Genomic DNA, 17,791 nt, shown 5'->3' with positions numbered 1-17,791 from the left:
CATCTTTTTATTAACCTCTTGTTTAATGTTTTTTTCCCCCCAAGTCAGGTTTTCTTCCTTACCTTATGGCATTAGGCATCCATTATCAACAAGTTCTATGCCCAGTTATGTTTCAAGGTGTAAAAGAACTAGTGGGGTATGTTTAGAGGGCTCTGTGTGTATGTGTGTGTGTGTGTATATACACATGTTGGTAATAAGGATGCACAATCCGTAATCAGCAGTTGTAAGTGCAGCACTTGATAACAAAAAGTTCACTTGCTGCAAAGGAAGTTATCTGTTCATGCATAGTAAATTATGTACCTTTTAGTTTGTTTCTAGTCCATTAAACCATGGGCCAGAAAATGGGTTTGTCACTTTTAAAATTTGGACCCAAGCAAGCATATGTGTTTATTCATGATGCTAAATCATTTTACCACACGCTGTGTTCACCAACAGTGTAAATGCTGCTTAAAGCTGTCATATTGGCAAGAGCAGTTGATGCTATGACAGGCTGGGGTTGGATAGAGACCTGGTTCTTAAATAGTTGGATAATTAAGATATCTGAACCATCCCTGATCACTGCCCAGAGGTTACACATTTCTCAGCTTCCTGCACATACAACACGTGATTGGGGGAACTGGCTTGCTCCCTGAGACAGTGTGAGAGATATTCAGTGTCTCAGTAACCCTGTCCCTAAAATGGGAAAACATAAACACCTCTAGGAAGATGTGAGAATGAGTATAGGAATGCCTGTGAAAATTCATGTAACGAAAGGGCCATCTGTACAAACACCAGGAGTATTTTCTTGCCTGGTGCAAAGGATCCTCCAATGCCTCCTTGGACTGACTGAGACTCTTCACACGTTGCCTTCTTGGATGTGGCTCAGATCTGCAGTAGCTCCCAGTTGCCAGCTAAATGAATGCCTGTGGGGATGTGTATATCTGCCCACTCACGGGAGTAGATTGGTTTAGCTTTGTTCCTCTGCAGGTTAATTTCTTTTCCTTTATAATAGCATTATAAATATCTTATGGAGGCAGGTTAAACCCTCTCTCGGCAGCCACCCATTTCACTTTCACCCTGAACGGTGTTTGTCTGAAAGGTTTGTTTGGTGTCATGATGAAGTTAGTATACATGTACATACATGTTTTACTTCAAATTCCAAGTTTTGCTGGCCAGAAACTCCTCATGGCTTTTTGCTGACAACCTTAGAACACAACATAGCGTCATAAAATGGGTTATCATTTAGGGCCTGTGTGTGTGTGTGGCTGTCTCTCACATACAGGCACCACATCAAGGTTTAGGCAGGGCCCCTCCTAAGCCCTGCTTGCCAGCAGTGTGCCTCTGGCCTTTGAGATTGTCAGATCAGGAGGCAGCGCAGCTTTCCTCAGCTGCCCATTTTTGTCCTTGACGGTCCTCTCTGTCATTTCCTCAGATCCTTTCCCGCTCAAATTCTCCACACTGCGTTTGCGCGCCTGCGGCAGAAGGCGGTTGCCAGCCTTGCAGACAGCCTCCCGGGTGCCCACGTGGCCCCTCAGCCTCCTCCAGGCTCAGTAATCCGGCCCACTTAACCATCCCCTAAAAGTCTTATTTTTCAATCATCTAATCATTTTTTCAGCTCCCTTTTGAACCCTTTCTAAGTTGTTTCAGTAAAGTGGCAACCCCCAGAACTGAATTTATTTAAGATCTAAAAACAGTGCTGAATAAAAAGGAAAATTAACGTAGGATCCTAAATTCAAATGTTCGTGGCTGCCACTTCCAGGCATTTAAATTAAAAACCTTGGGTCGATCAGTTGCCCCACTAAGCACGGAAATGGGCGGTTCACACGCGCACGCGTGACGGCAGGGAGGTGCTGGCCCCGCAGAGCCACCGAGCAGGGGGCCTCGCACACGCGGCACCAGGCGGCCTCCGCGTCGCCCGCGGGCCTCGCAGTGCCCATGTTATTTGAAGGTAGACAGAACTGGACTCAGGCAAAATTGTCAAGTGGATGAAAGGCTTCGGCGTCAGGTGTTTTCTCTTCTCCTTCCTCACACGTGGCCGCCTGTCCCCACACCGGTGAACGTGCGGGCCGGCCCCGTGTCCGTGGAGGGCGCGGCACTCGGGCGAGGCCTGCCGGCGGAAAGAGCACCTTGCCGGGTGGCGTCCCTCCGTCCCTCACCTCTTCCTGCGGTCTCACCGCCCAGCCCCCACCCGGAGCGCTCGCCGAGTTGGAGGAAGCTGAGAGGCAGGCTCCTCGCTGACACGCACCCGCTTCCATCCTCTTCCAGTTACACTTGAAGAAGGGGCAGTGGCGACAATACCGAGTTCAGTATAAGACCATTACCATATTAGTATGTTCAGTGGAAACACGCTATATGGCAGCCTGAATTGGAGTTCCTGCGCCATCATTTACTAACTATGGGATCTCACGTTATTCATCCCGAAGAGGGATGCTAAAGTATATCTATCAGAGATAGGAAGTGAGGTTGAGCTGGATTGGTTCATGTAGAGTCCTTCTGAGAACCCAGGGTCTAACACAGACACCACTTCAGTAAATGCTGTCACTGTTATTATTCATCCTTTTGTGATTTGGAGGATAGTTAAATACACATACTATATATGTGTGCTACGCACTGAATTGTGCTCCTCCCACCTCCAACTCATATGTTGAAGCCCAAATTTCCCATGTTGACTGTATTTGGAAGTAAGGATTTTAGGAGGTAATTAAGGTTAATAAGGTCCTAAGGGCAGGGTCCTAATCCCATAGGATTGGTAGCCTTATGAGAAGAGAGAGAGAGAAAATGCTCTCTCTCCCTCCATCCCTCTCTCTCTTCCCTCCTTCCCCCACAATCCCCCCATATACATGCACCCAGGAGAGGCCGTGTGAGGACACAGCAAAAAGGTGGCTATGCACAATCTAGGAAGAGAGCCCTCACCAGAAACTTAACCCCACAGGCACCTTGATTTTGGACTTCCTGGCCTTCAGTCCTTTGAGAAAATATTAATAAATTTCTGTAATTTAAACCACCCAGTCTATGCTATTTTGTTATGGCAACCCAAGCAGACTAAGACGTGTTGCATATGTGTGTATAGTATGTGTGTATATCCCAGAATAGTCCTTATTTTTAAATAGCCATGCTTATGAAAATCATTTTTCTCTTATTTTTATGTTTTTATTCATCTCATTTCTTATTGACATTAATGTTCTGCTCAAGTGTCCCAACCTGTATTTCCTTAACATATCTCTTTCTGATAACTTCTGCAATTTCTCAAGGTAAATGAATAGTATTTTTCTCCCTTAAAATAACCTATACCCAAACTTGTGGGTTTTTTTAAGTTTTAAAGGGAAATGTTTATGACTATGATGAATCTTATCACCACCTTTTCTTATTTCACCTTTAGTCTCATATGTAACAAATTTAGTTTAACTGCCCTTAGTAAATTATCCCAGTATTCCAAGTGTGTTTTTCTCCTTATTGAGTAGGTAAAACCCACTCTTATTAGCAGACTTTCTTCCTAAATCAGGGTCCCAAGTCAAATTATAGTCATTTGGGTACTATTTATTATATACTTGCTATATAATGGCACTTTTACATGCATTAATTCTAATCATCTAAACAACTCTACTGAGTAGAATCAATAATGTAGATACTATTCTTTACCTTTCCCTATGAGAAAACAGTGAAGTTGCAAAATCAGAACTCTAGCTCAGGTCTATTGGAGTCCAAAGCTCACGCCTTCTTTCACATTACACGTTGCTGCCTCTTGAAACGTTTGAAGCATTATTTCAAAGCTGGATGTGGAACTTGTTCAACTCTGGCCACACAGGCTCCTTAGCTGCACTAAAGGAACTGAGGAGACAAGACCATAATTGTCCCATCTTCTCCATCATTGTCACTCTGAATCTGACCAGGGACTCTCTGACTGCATCATGCTCCCCATGTTGAGGAAAACTAGAGGGGGGAATTAGGGGAGGTCACTCTGTAGTGCCAGGTTTGTGAGCCATGAGCTATGGGCTCTGGCAAGATGTCCCCCATGTGAGGATTTTTCAGGAACTGAAGCAGGTCTCTTGCCGACGAGAGACACAGAATGTGCCCCTCAGCAATGACTGCGGTGAAGGCGCGCTGTTGTCAGAGCAGTTCATCTGCCTGATGCAACTCTTCCTTCCTCCTCAGTCATCTTCTTTGTGGGATTCCTATAAGGTCCTCTGACTCTAGAAGTCTCCCTCTCCCACCTCTTAATCAGGCCAGGAGTCTGTCCCTGTATCTTAGAAACCTTTGTCCTCTTTCTGGTGCCTCACCTAGGACTAGGATGATATCCAGATTTCTTTTCTCGTGAGAACTCTGGAAAGATCCTAGGCACAGGTATGAAAGAATCAGATCTCTTTAAACCACTTCAGCTGCTTACTGTGTCAACCATTCTGTTGTCAACTGATTTATGCAGAAGTGGTGGGAAGGGTCCTAATGTTTCAGCCCACGTCCTCCAACACTCAAATACTCCCTCTGCTAGGCATCTCTCTGTAGCTAAGTGTTTAAGCTTATATATCCTCTTGAGTAATCCATTCAAACTTCCTAATATATTATAAGGGGGCATTGGTAATGTGTTTCTCTCAAAAACTTGCTGAATAACGTCCTGTATTCACCATTCTCTTGTGTGTTCCAGTAAGCCAAAAGATTTCAGCGTTGAAGAGGCAAGTGTAAATTATTCACAGCAGATCCTGTATAGCTATTTGGGACAGGGATTTTTATCCTGTTCAGTATGATGATTTTATTATATCATGCCATATTATTGAAAATTTTAATTATGATAACATAGTTCAGGTTCAGTGTGTTAATGGAGCCCAATGTAAGAAAAACTTACCTTTTAAAAAGCTACGAAGGAATGGTTTTCTTTGCTCATTGCCTGTGAGGATGTGTTACTTATACTTTACTGAGTTTGTAAGAAGACACATTGCATTCTAGAGTACTGAGGACAATGCTAGTCACCATTCCACTGTCTTTGCCTCACTAGCTTGAGTATAATTAAGGACATTGATAAACTATGGAGACCTGTGTCAACGTGTATTAGACCTGCCTCATGGGTCATGTCTATGTGCTGCTTAGGAGAGGGCAAAATAACATTGGCTAACACTTTCATGAAAGGTTCCTGTCACAGCAGGAAAGAACTAAGAGAGGGATAAAAATTTGGTTGAGAGGAGCAGCAAACATCTTATGCAAGTACAGTTACTTATAATGAGAGTCAAAAGAGGATACAGAAAATGATAAAGGCTTAAGGTTGTGTTTGTAAAACCCTTAATATATTTTTATTTGCTTTGGGATAAAAGTCTTCCATTGGGGCTCAGAGGCCAATTTGAGTCTTTAGGGGCTCAGTCCTTTAGGGGAAGTCACTTTTCAGCCTGCAAAGCATTTAAGTAGAAATTAAAGTGGGTCATGCTATTACTAAGGAGCAGCCCCCAAGCAAGACAAAACAAATCTCACTTGTTGGAAAAGGTCAAGGCTAGAATGAACAAATCTCATTGGAGGCAAAAAGAATTTGTCCCCAATATTCAACCATAAAAAATTTACAAGAGCCTACACAAATTCAGAGTCATTTGTGGTTTTCAAGATTTGTCAGTAATCATTACACACCCGTGAATCAGATGTATAGGTGTATTAAGAGTTGTTTTTAACTACCCTGAGTTCATATACAAACACATTCCGAGCAGGATTTATGGGGACACTAACTGTGAAGTATGGCCCACACGTACTACCACCACACTGTCCCTGTGGCCACCAGCACCTCTTTCACGAAATTCATGAATGCAAAATACAATGAAACCATGATAGGAGAAGAGAAATAGAAAAGGAAATAAAAGAAAAAATGAAAGGGAGCTGAAATGAGAACATACAAGTGGCATGGAAACTGTTGATCCCAAACTTGTGCCATGTAGCTTCCCAGGTGATACTATCTGACATTGTACTTCTTCACTTTTTCAGTCTACCATCACTCATGGAGCAGGTTGGTGTTACTTGGACCCTAAGTTATGTCTAAGGAACAGTTGTAATAGAGATTCATCCTTCTTAAGCTATTAGCACTTCATTAAAAATATTAATTCTGCAAGCTTATTGAGACAGTTTATATGCTAGGTACAGGTGGGAATTTTCTTAATTGTGAAGTTGACCATCTTGTAGTCTTGAGATTCTAGACAGCTAGAATAAATATCATTCTAGTAATGAAAATAAGTGTTAGTTCATGTTCCCATCTCTTAAAAGAAACCAGGCAGAGGGCCAAGTAAAAAAATCAGACTTGGAACTTAATCAATATCTTCCTACAGTGGCCCCTTCCTACCACTGTTGTTGACAATTTGGATGCTTTTGACATAGAAGGCTGAGAGACTAAGTAGGAGGTGACAGTTGTGGCTGAAGGTATTATTGTTATATATGGTTGAGGCCACTATAAATTCTGTAGACTAAATAAAATTTTAACAAGTCTAATAGTCATTGAGAAGTAGACTGCCATTTGTCAAACTCACTGAATGCTGGAACACATCCATTTTCAAATTATTTTTGTTCTAACATATCTTTAGCTATTTAAGACAAGAGGGTGTGTAAACAATCATTGTGCATGTTAGAATTAGACTGAGACTATTGATTCAAGGTTTCTAGTGAGTGAATTATCAATATGACCAACTGCAAATTTCTTTTGGAATTACAGTAGATTGGCACATCAGTGTATTCAAATAGATCATGCATAACCTAGATTATTGTTGCAGCAAATCCCCTGTAGGATGTATACTATTATGACTGTTATACAATTTCAGTAAACCAGATGGCCCTAAGTCACTGAAAACAGTTTATCTAGTGATTACTCAGGTATATTAGGTGATAAGGGCTCTGTAGTAAAAATAGATAGAAGGCGTTCCGTGGCAACCTATGCCAAATAGCCCAAGACAAAGTGCACGGCAAGTTAGACTTGCCCAGCAGGCTTATACTCTGTGCTGCTTAGAAGAAAGCAAAATAACAAGGGCTGTCATTCTTTGGCAGATATCTGAGATGTCAGTTACCAGCCCCTGACTTCACAGAAGAACCCAGGAAAGGGGAGGATCACGTGGGATGATGTACTCCAGGACAGAGGGGAAAGGAAAGGCTATATCTGGACAAAAACTTTGACACCTCCTTCTGCCCTGGGAAATTTATGTGGTAGCATTATTAGCTCCAAGAAATGCTCTATCCTCATTTTGCAATTCTAATAACATGTATGAGAACCTTTAGAGTATATTTATTTATAACCAAACGTCCAGGTATCTCAAATATTGAAGAATGAATCTGTTTCTGAAAAAAATCACTATGTATTGATAATTCATGTGCTGAATATAATTTGCTTTTTGATACCCACAATCCATTACTCTGATAAAACCTTTGACTTCAAAACAGAGGTATACCTTTTCAGATGCTTTTTAAGACAATTTTAAGCACCTATTTTAAAGGAAAAATAATAATCATAGTGATCATTTGACATATCAGTCAAGTGGTTAAAGTAGAGGATAGAGTCTACTATGTTTGCTGTTTGATGTGTGGGTCAGAAAGGCATGGAGGTAGTGAGCCCCATGGTTTCCACAGTTTGATACATTCTTTGCCTTCTTCAAATCACCTTAGCATGTCTGATTTTACATTCAAGGCAGTCTTTTTCGACATTGCATATCAGTAATACTTAGCTTCTTTATAGATAACTTTAGTCACATTATTGCTGTTAAAACTTATTGAGATTTTGGTTAAAGCATCTTTTGATCCTGGAAATTCAAATAATAAAATGGCCAGTTCCTCTTCAGTGATGGCATGGAATTCTTTTCCAGGAAGGATGGTCATTGAAGTAGAATCAGAAAGAGGAAGGAAAATCCAGTCTCATTTTTTATATTTAAAAAATAAACAAAGATTCACTTTAAGTAAACCAGTGGAAAATACTAGAATTTAAGTTTCTTCTTTACTAATGTCTTCATCCCACAAAATTACCAGCACCAAAAACCTGACACCCCAGCCCAATCCTTTCATTCTGTTCCTGAATTAGACCACAGAAGCCAGGATCAATAGGATCAATAAAAGCCAATGCCACTGTTTTTGGTTTTGTTTTGCTTTGTTTTATGTTTTGTTTTGTTTTTAGAGACAGAGTCTCACTATGTTGCCCAGGCTGGACTTGAACTCCTGGGCTCAAGTGATTCTCCTGCCTCAGCCACCTGAGAAAGCACTACTGTTTTTACTTGTATAAATTTAGACCATCCTTTAATGTACACCTAACAAATTTGGTCAGCAAAGTTCACATGCAGAATTGCTTTATTTTGAATAATCATCTAGAGTTCCTCTGATATGAAGACTTCTTGCGACATTTGTTGTTATGCTTTGGATATGTGCAAGTATATAAGTGAACCATAAAAATCCACCATCTCTTTCATTTCACATGTGTTAAGTAGTTAGGCATGTGGGCATAAGAACAGAAGCATTTCCTTAGAGCCCCGAACAGGATGAGAGCTCTGTGGACAGGCAGTGTATGCTGGTCCTTCTCACCTGGACTCAACAGCCAACTGTGAAGTGAATGAAGGTCAGCAAAGCAGCCAAGAGAGCCATAGTGAGCGGTAAACCAAGCTGTTTATCCAGAGATCATTCAGCACAGGTCCCCATTCCACCAGAATAATTGATTTTCCTGTAAATGTGTATCTCTGCTTTGTGTGGAGCTAAATTCTGGAACTAAAGCACTGAAGCAACATAGTTTCTAAGCATTTGGCATGTGTGGAAAACCAATATAAAGATTTCAATATTGTAAAATGTAGGACCTGGAAGAGGTGCAATTATTCGCAAAAGATTTCAAAAACAATTCTGAGCATGGTGAATTTCAGGAACCAAATGCTACTCTCTATTATAAGTCCATCACATTTATAGCTTTATGTGGGTTTACTAAAAATTAATTATTAATTATATGAATGATACATAAAGAGCAAAAAACCTAGTCACAACAATTTCCTGAAATTAACATAGAAGGTTTTCATGGCCCAAGCATTATCCCCAACCAGAATTTCTAAATGACATTTTTAACAATCACGTTCCTTTCAGTACAAATGTTTTTTATGCCTTTTCCCTGGAGATACAAATAAAATGTTCCTAGAAATGAAACACATGAATGCACCAGATTAGTGTCTGAGGTCTCCAAATGGTCTTTTAATATGCTAAATTCATTACAGGGTTCTTTAATCATTGTTACTACCCCTGACACAAACCTCTTACCTAAAGGAATACCTGTACAAAGCATTTATTATTTTCTCTTGAAAAGCCTGTTTTTTAAAGTTACCCACTGCCCAGTGAATAATCAGGTTCATGTTATGATCGGCCGTAACAGAAGCACAGTATGGGTTTATCTAACAACATTGAGGATGTACTTTCAGGTAAACATGACTGTAAAATAAATATCTGTAAAGTCTATCTTATTTTCACATTGATTTCTATATAAGATGGTATATACATTACCGGGGGGCGGGGAAAAACCCATAAATCTGAATGAAAAACTTTGAGACAGGAAAGGGGGTCAGTGTTCTGGCTGCCCATATCTGGTATATGTGGTCTAATCTTACACCAGCTGCCTATTGGGAGATGCAGTTTTCCTGGGAATTGTTTATTAACTTGTGGGGTTCCCTATCACTTCTAGGCACAAGAATCTTTTTCCAAGGCATGGGAATTTCTTCAAGGTCTGGTAGTCTTTTGACTGTACATTTTCAAAATCCATCACTTCATGCCTTTCCCCCCTGCATAAAAAAAAAAAATCAGCTTAGTAGAAGTATAGAGGTGGGTGATACAGGGGCCTACACTATGTATTCAGGAGATCCTAAACTGGAAACTGCCTTTGCCTTGGGGTTTTCTGTTTTATAAAGCTGATTTTCGACTTTACTCATTTTCTTAGTCTCGGATGCCACAGATGAATTTTCTTTAAGGAGGCAGCTTGCAAGTGGAGATCTTGTCTTGTTCATCTTTGTGAAACCCAGGCCATTATGAGCCCAATGCATAGTAAGCACTCAACACATGTTTTCTGAAGCAGCCATCGGGTGTTTTCTTAGCAGAAGGTACATAAGAATTGCTTCTGTGGAAAGAAATGCTGGACAAGGCAAAGATTCCACACAGCTATATCGGTGTGTGAAACAACTAAAATACCTCGCAGGTAGTTTAAGCAGCAGGAGGAAAAGCAGTCAAAGGATCCTGCTTTCTTAGCTCTGTCACATATGAGCTGTGTGACATTGGGCAATGCATTTAATTTCTCAGAGCCACAACTTCCTCATCTATAAAGTAGGATTAAATAATACCTACCTCACATGCGACCTCTGTAATTTGCCTAACAAATGTTTTCTTTCCCTCTACCCTGCTGAATATTGAGTAAACTCAGCATTGTTTGTGACATCCTGTGATAGAATAAAATAACAGATATATTCATACATTATATGTAATTTAGGTAATATGTTTGATATACATAAAATATATATTCATTTATATATATATTAATAAATGAAAAGACCTTCCTATTTTCCAGTAGTCTATAATCTACAGGGTGTCAAATAAATATTTCTTCTTTTCTTTCTGTTGCTTTGTTTAATGCCAACAACTTGAAAGATACCTGGCAGCCTGTGTATGACCGAGCACCGTGTGTCTAGCCAAAGCAAAGCAGTGACATTTTTAGGCCCTTCAGGACCAATGCAATGTATTGTTTATGTTACTTCTGCCAAGGGGGATTCCTCCTTTGACTTGAAAGAAAACTCTGAATTCAAAGGGAGGGAGGCACAGGAAGGAATTAGCCCCCAGATTCTGAAGAGCGTACCTTTCAGTAAATTAATATACCACATGTGCAAAACGGGGATGTTTTCACATTCCAGTGTTGTTTGTGCCTTAGAATAACTAGTGGGAATCCGCTCCTCGAGGCACAGGGAGTTTGTGACGTAGCTCATGCTCACTTGTGTCCCAGGCAGAGCCCCAGGTCCCCTAGGACACGCCACAGATAATGTGGGGTCTGTGTGCCGCCCCTGGTGGCTCAGAGGCACGTGTGATTCCACCAAATGCCACACACTGTCTTTATACCAGAGCCTGTTGTCCATTTGGCTGGATGTTCATATCAAGAAATCTACATCCCTCAAGACTGGATGTAAGGCCTGAACTAGCATCCCAGAGAAAAAAGGTCAGCACTTTGATACACAGCTCCCACAAAATGGAATTTTAATGAGCAGAAGCAAAACCTGATCTCTTTGCTCAGAAAGCAGATGTCTTTGTTCTTCACATGTTTTAACATTTCACTAGCTCAACATCTTCCCTTTTATTCTGGTACCTCTCCTGTAAGAAGTGAAGAGAGGCTGTCTGTGCCTCTCTGAACTATTTTCTCACCTAAGATGTTTGGATTTACGTATTTTAGGAAACTCTTAAATGTGTTTTGAGGTGTTGCATTTTGCTGTTGTGGATTTTTTTTTTAAGTGGCAAAATAGTCAAACCCAACCTAAATAACCCAGTTTGGTGTTGTGACTGGGAAACATGTGGCCTTTGGTACGTGATAAGATGAACCTACACTATCCTTCATGTGATTGACTCACTGGAAGGCAAGGAAAGAGACAGAAAGCTCTGGAAGATTCTTAAGAGTTAAATAAAGTCCAAACCTTTGATGTGTGCTTTTATCCACTTTGAGAAAATATACTTGACTTAGATTCCTATTTATGAAAATACGCCTTTTGTTTCTGCACAGTGCTGGATTGTTAAAAGTCAGATTGCAAAGACAAAATTTGGAAATCTTTTTCTTCCCCATAAACAGATACATGTGGGCCCTTGGGCACTGTCCAGGTTCTCCTCGAAGTTGCTGGGAGTCCACATGTGCGTGCCTGAGCACTATAGCATCACCTCCTGAGTGCATTCAGAGGACAGTGTGGCATTTTAATGAGCTCTATCAAAGTGTGATTGTATCCAAAGACCAAAAAATTTAATAAATATTTTTTTTTCTTTCTAACTCTTTTAACTGCTGCCAAAAACAGAGTAGAAAGATAGGTACTAGAGCCCCATCCTTACTCTCCAGGCCAGGCTTCTTAGGCAGTTCCAGAGCAAGACCCACCTATTCCAGATGCTGACCCATTGCTCAGGTAACAGAGGCAGTTTTCTCAGAGAGCCTCTTTTTATTAACAGCAAAGCTGTTTTAACAGTTACAAAATCCTTGTTTCTAATGTCTGATAAGCATAGTGTTCAAATTTGGGCTCTGCTCTTATCCTAACAGAATTATGTCACAACAGTGAAGAACTCTAGGTTGAGAGGGAAAGTTGAGTGTGTTAGAGACTGTATTCTATCACAGATGAGTATTTTCTCTGCAGTCTGAGCCTGAATTAGAAGAACATCACAGATGCATGGCACATTGGACAAGGAGCACATGCATGCATTTAAATCATGTATATCTTACTTTTTTACTGATGTAATTGTGAAATATGTTCTTTTTGCATTCATAATTAGGGGGTGGAACAGATGGTGAAGGCTTAGTTTAAAATAATCTGTCATTAAAATAACCTAGCCTACTGGTAATTCTTCTCTCTAACTGGAGTTAAGTCATAGGAAAAGACTTTGGGGTGATTTTTTTCTCCCTTCTGTGCTGGAATGTAGAAGAAAGAACCACTAATTTCAGAGTGGTTATGTATATGAGAATTGCCCCTATAAGAACAACATAGTAAGATTTCACTCTGTGAAATCTGGCTGCAGAGGAATATGCATAAAAAGGAAACCAGAAACAAAATGCCTTTGACAAATATAAATCTATTTAGCACAGTGCATTAAATGTTAGTATACCTTCAATCATGAAGCTATAGCTAATTTTATACCCTGCAAGGAAATAACCTCCTTATTTGACAAATACTGCAGGAATCGTTCAGCTTTTGGAGTTAAGAAAGTGTGCCATATACTTTAAAATGTTACACTGATGTCCGGGGATATAAATTATAATTACAAGCATTATTATTCAGAGATGCTGTAGCTCCTGACTTCTGTATCCAAGCCTCACTCTTTGCATGGGCACCTCATAGACTTACTGGGCTGTGACAAAGGAACTCTCCTATCAGCCCTGTCTGGGTAGCTAAGAACTGTTTTCAGTAATAAGAAAACTGTCCTGATAAATCAGATACTTGCATGTCTTTAAAACGTCTGTTTTACTGTTTCTTCTAAGATTTTGTTCTCCATCTGCTTTGAGGAAGGCAGATAGATTTCAGCATGGCTTTATAATAAATCTTCTCGAGGAGGGACTAGCATTAACATTTGTGTAGGTTCTTTTTCATCTTAATCCAACCTTAGTTAATAATCAGAAAATTCTACATAGTGGGTAAGAAGATGTAATTAACCCTTTGACCTCAGAATCTTAATTGGCGCCTGTTGAAAACAGTGGGCAGTTGAAAAAAAAATTAAAAAGTAGCCTGCAGTGATTGAATAGCACAGTATATAATAGCTTTCTCAATTCAAAATTTTAAGAAATTCCACAGAACTTTCAGATTAATCACATTTGGTTTCCAAGAACTAACTGACTGAATGTTTCCTTCCTCCTCCCACCTTTTTAAATTGAGATGCCCAAATTAAACCAACATTGGTGCTGCTCTTCAAACTTTTCCAAGTGGCAAAATACAACTAGCTGTAGACCGGGATGACCCTGAATCAGAAGGTAATGGCTATGTGGAAACTGACCTTGTGAATCCACTTTAGACCTGATTTCATATCACATTCTTTATCTGAAAGGTAATCAAACCAGAGTTAGGGACATTTGTTTCAGACTATAGATATAATTGACCAAAATGATAAGCATAAAAGTGAAAAATATGGTTAATTAACCAGTTGTTTCTTTTTTAACCTCTGTGATGACTAACAACTAATCTGACTAGTTTTTCCCCCTACCAAATTGGCTGTTATTTTTAATTGAATTGACTGGATGTCTTTGTGTCATGTAGACATAGACTCATTTTAATCTCACCAGGAAATTGGAACATGTGTTGAAGCCTCTGTTTTTGCCAAACAAAACTGGCCAGTTCTTAGATCGCTGCTGCTTAATAGCATCAGATGTTTAGCCCCTAGATATTCCTTCCCTGCTATAGTGCCCAAACCTCCTCCAGTGTTTTAGTGAGTGCATCAGATCTGAACCTGATGTTAAAAATTGTAATCCCCATTAGTTAGAAAGTAAAAGATATATGTAGATGGCAAATGACACATCTTTTTAGGAAGAGCACTGAATGCTTGGGAGTACTATAAAAGAATCCACTGTATCTCTGATATTCCAAATATCAGGAGCTATCCCAGACCAAAGTAGAAATCTGTGACATCTGAATCTGCAAATGATCTCATAGCTCTATAAACAAGGACTCTTTGAGAAAATAATTTCTATCATTTTTAGTCATTGTGGCATGTGTGATATAAGGGAAAGGAAGCATTGAGCTTGGAGGCAGCAATGGATTTAGTTAGTCTTGATGGAGCAGTTGTTAAGTGCTGGCTAAACATAGATAAATAGGCATTGCCTTACTGTTGAGGAAGTCTAGTTGGTAACTAAATCAGCCAACCAGAACTATACAATGCCGTAAATGCTTTGATGGTATTATAGGAGTGCAGAAGATTTCATCCTCGCTCTGCCTGCTCACAGCTACCTGATCTTATTCAGCCACTTAGGCGCTCTGTGCCTCAGTTTCCTCACCTATAAAATAGGATATTATCCCCACACCAGCTTCATCAGTCTTTTCGTCTGTTCCCAACTAAACTTCCAACTATCCCTTGTCTCCACAGAGTCCTCCTGTGATCTCTCTGTGTTGTCACCCTAATTTGACAGTGGCATGTTACAGTTGAGGAGATGGCTTACGCAGTTCTCTGTGATTATGTGCCGTTCTATGGCTATAGGTTGAATGGAAAACCTAACAAGCCCCTTTTCTCCAAGGGGACAGATGGTCAAATTAGAGGAGGGTCCTAACTCTCATGAGTCGTCCCCAGGGGACATCTTCTTTGAAGTGAAAACATGTCGAAATGAGATCCTTCCCAAACTTTTGTGGGAAGGAAACTTCTGTCCCTTTGCATGGGTTCAAAGTGAGCTTCCACTGTACCACACTCTATGTCTGAGAGCTTCTATCTGACAAGGCTCCAGAGGGTTTGGCAGGTTTGTCAAAGGTAAGGAGCCCAGTTCTCTTAGACGGTATTTTATTCCCCATAGCTGGTCCCAGGGGACATATTACAGAGCCGAGGTGACCAGGTGACCTCTTGTGGAAGTCACTTAGGAACTGAACTCTCTTGTCATCCCACGTCCCCTTTGTCTCCTTCCCCCATGGTGGAGATTCCATCATTTGAACAGGTCATTCAGAAGCAAGTGATGATATTTAAAAAGTCATAGGCTGCCTGTTATTATATATATTTTAACTTCAGAAATGCTGTGAATATTTATCTTTTCATTAATTCACACATATCAATTAGAGAATCTTTGTTTTTAGCTGAAGGCAGTATAGTTAGTTCTTGAGTCTGATTGACAGGGTTCAAATTCAAACTCCAAACTAGGAGATAGACTTGTTTCCTAACTTCAGTAAGCCTCAATTCCCTGGTATGTAAAATGTAGATAAATGTAAAATGTAATAAGAACTTCATATAGTACTTGTCAAGATTAAAAGAGGCAGTATGTGCAAACTGCTTAGCACATGTTGCTTAATAAATATAAGCTGTTATTATTGTACTGTCCTAACTAAAGCCTTGTAGGTCATGTAATTTGCTCTTTTATGGAGCAATATAATGTGATTTTTGAATTGTTTTCAGAACCCAGTAAATCAGAGGAAGGGATTGGGTGCCACGCATAATGTTTGACCAGTGGGGCAGTGAAAACGGGTCAGGAAGCATAGAAATCAAAATTTCATACATATATGTTTATATAAATATGTACACACATGCCCATATACATACATACATATATAAATATTTATAATTTGTATATGTGTACGTTTCCTCCCAAAATTCAGTATTTTAGGAGACTTAAATTATTGCTAGGATTTGAGGAGGCACATATTTCTAGCTAAATTTTACACACTTCTACCTTTTTATATTTTAAAAATTATGTCATTAATTTAGTGTTTCCATGTACCTTGTTCCTAGTGCAGATGTCGTGTATTTGCAAATTGACAATCCTTGTTAACATCACTAATCTTTAAAACTTCTTTTCCTGTGCAAGTAGCACTTGTGTAACCTCCTTCATTAAAAAATAAATAAATAAAGCCAAAAAAAAGATGTGAGGATGATGGAGGGCATAAAATGCACTTGGTGCAAGAATTTGAAACAAATTTATTCTCAATCTGAGTGGTATATTGCAGTTGGAGTTCATGATGATTTACACTATTCATCAAACTGAAAACGCAACCCTCTATTTGGAAAGTGGACTGAGGTTTTAGGAGTTACAGATGATGTGTAGCTTCTCTCTCTTTCTTCCTTTGTTCATTCGTTCTGTCTCCCTTTGTTTTCATTTCAGTAGTTGTGATAGAAACTAGATCTATCACTAAAATTTTAATATTGAGTTTTGTTAAACGGGATTTCAGTTCGTAAGGTTTCAGCCCATGAACATTCACCCATAATGTGTTGACTTTTCTTATTTGTTCCAGCAATGGGCACTGGGAGCGAGGAGGGCATAATTCTTTATTAATTAGCAAATCGTTGATGTCCATAGTAGTTCAAGTGGTGATTTCACTTGTTTTTCGTATAGGAACTCTTTTTTTCTTTCATTGCATTACAATCTTCCTTCCCGTTCAGCTGTCTAACAGAGAATCTTGCTGATTTATTCTCAGTAACCAGTGAATCCAAAAAAAAAATAAAGATGACATCTCATAAATGACCTTATTTTATATGTGAATGTAATGTGTCTTGATCAAAATGATGGAGAAATAAGGAAGTCCCTAAAATAAAGCAAAGCTTGTAGTCTTAATTCAGGCCTTTCATGTGTATGTAATGCAGTACTAAAAGATCTTAGGATTTTTGTTAAACATGAAGAAAAAATGGTCTTAAATTCAATGTTCTTTTCTCCTTTTCTCCGTTGCCCTATTAATTTAGTATTCATCATATACATTTATTAACCTATTCATTTGTTTATTTTTTCTTGCAGTCCCTGGATGGCTTTGTATTTGCACTAAATCAAGAAGGAAAATTTTTGTACATTTCTGAAACAGTCTCCATCTACCTAGGCCTCTCACAAGTAAGTAAAATAATTTAGATTCTTGGTGGTGATTGTGAAGTCTCCTTTAGGTTTATGCTTTTCCTTCTTCAAGGAATATTCTGTTTAGCATGAATTATCAGATTTACTATTTAATAGCTCTACCCAACTCTTCTCTCAAAGTCAGTGAGAAACCTGTGTGTCAGTGTTGAACGTTCAGAATAAACTTGTGCTCAAAAACTTTATTCCCCCACCCCGTTCCGCCCCCCAGAGATCATTATTAATTTATTGAGAACAAATGAAGTTTCTTCCCTTGGTTGTTGTGAACTTTGAAACCTCTGTGCCGGGTAGGAAAGGGACACACTAATAGTGCTTCCCTTGTGTCCTATTACTGGATGTTTATGGAGTACCCTGCATTATCTTGGGAGCTGACACAATGGCAGGAGTCATTTGGAGTCAAGAAATGCTTAAAGAGACCATTAAAATGTGTTGCAAGGAGGGTTCCAGTAAGGATATATTTTGCTGCCTTTGCAAATGCTTCTTAATGCTGAAAGACAATTTCATAAAATAAGATAGCCTTTCATTATTTGCCGTGTAATTACTCACACATGTTTGTTGGAGGGTAAAAGAAAAGAAAATGGAGGCCGATGGGGCAGGGACAAAATCCTG

At 39.5% G+C, this 17,791-nt stretch overlaps 1 protein-coding gene across 8 annotated transcripts in view; it reads left to right on the top strand.

Annotated features, from left to right (window-relative positions):
* The window catches only part of NPAS3 (neuronal PAS domain protein 3), an 833,226-nt gene that overhangs the window by 582,004 nt on the left and 233,431 nt on the right, over positions 1-17,791 (top strand). For all 8 annotated transcript variants that reach the window (XM_045568967.1, XM_045568985.1, XM_045568957.1 and 5 more), the window contains one exon: positions 17,075-17,164. In XM_045568967.1, the coding sequence (XP_045424923.1) occupies positions 17,075-17,164 (90 nt within the window). The remainder of the gene's footprint in view (positions 1-17,074; positions 17,165-17,791) is intronic.

This window comes from Lemur catta, chromosome 1 (genome assembly GCF_020740605.2).
Source record: "Lemur catta isolate mLemCat1 chromosome 1, mLemCat1.pri, whole genome shotgun sequence".
Taxonomy (NCBI): Eukaryota; Metazoa; Chordata; class Mammalia; order Primates; family Lemuridae; genus Lemur; species Lemur catta.
The sequence above is the reverse complement of the archived record's forward strand: the minus strand, read 5'-3'. Positions and strand labels throughout refer to the sequence as shown.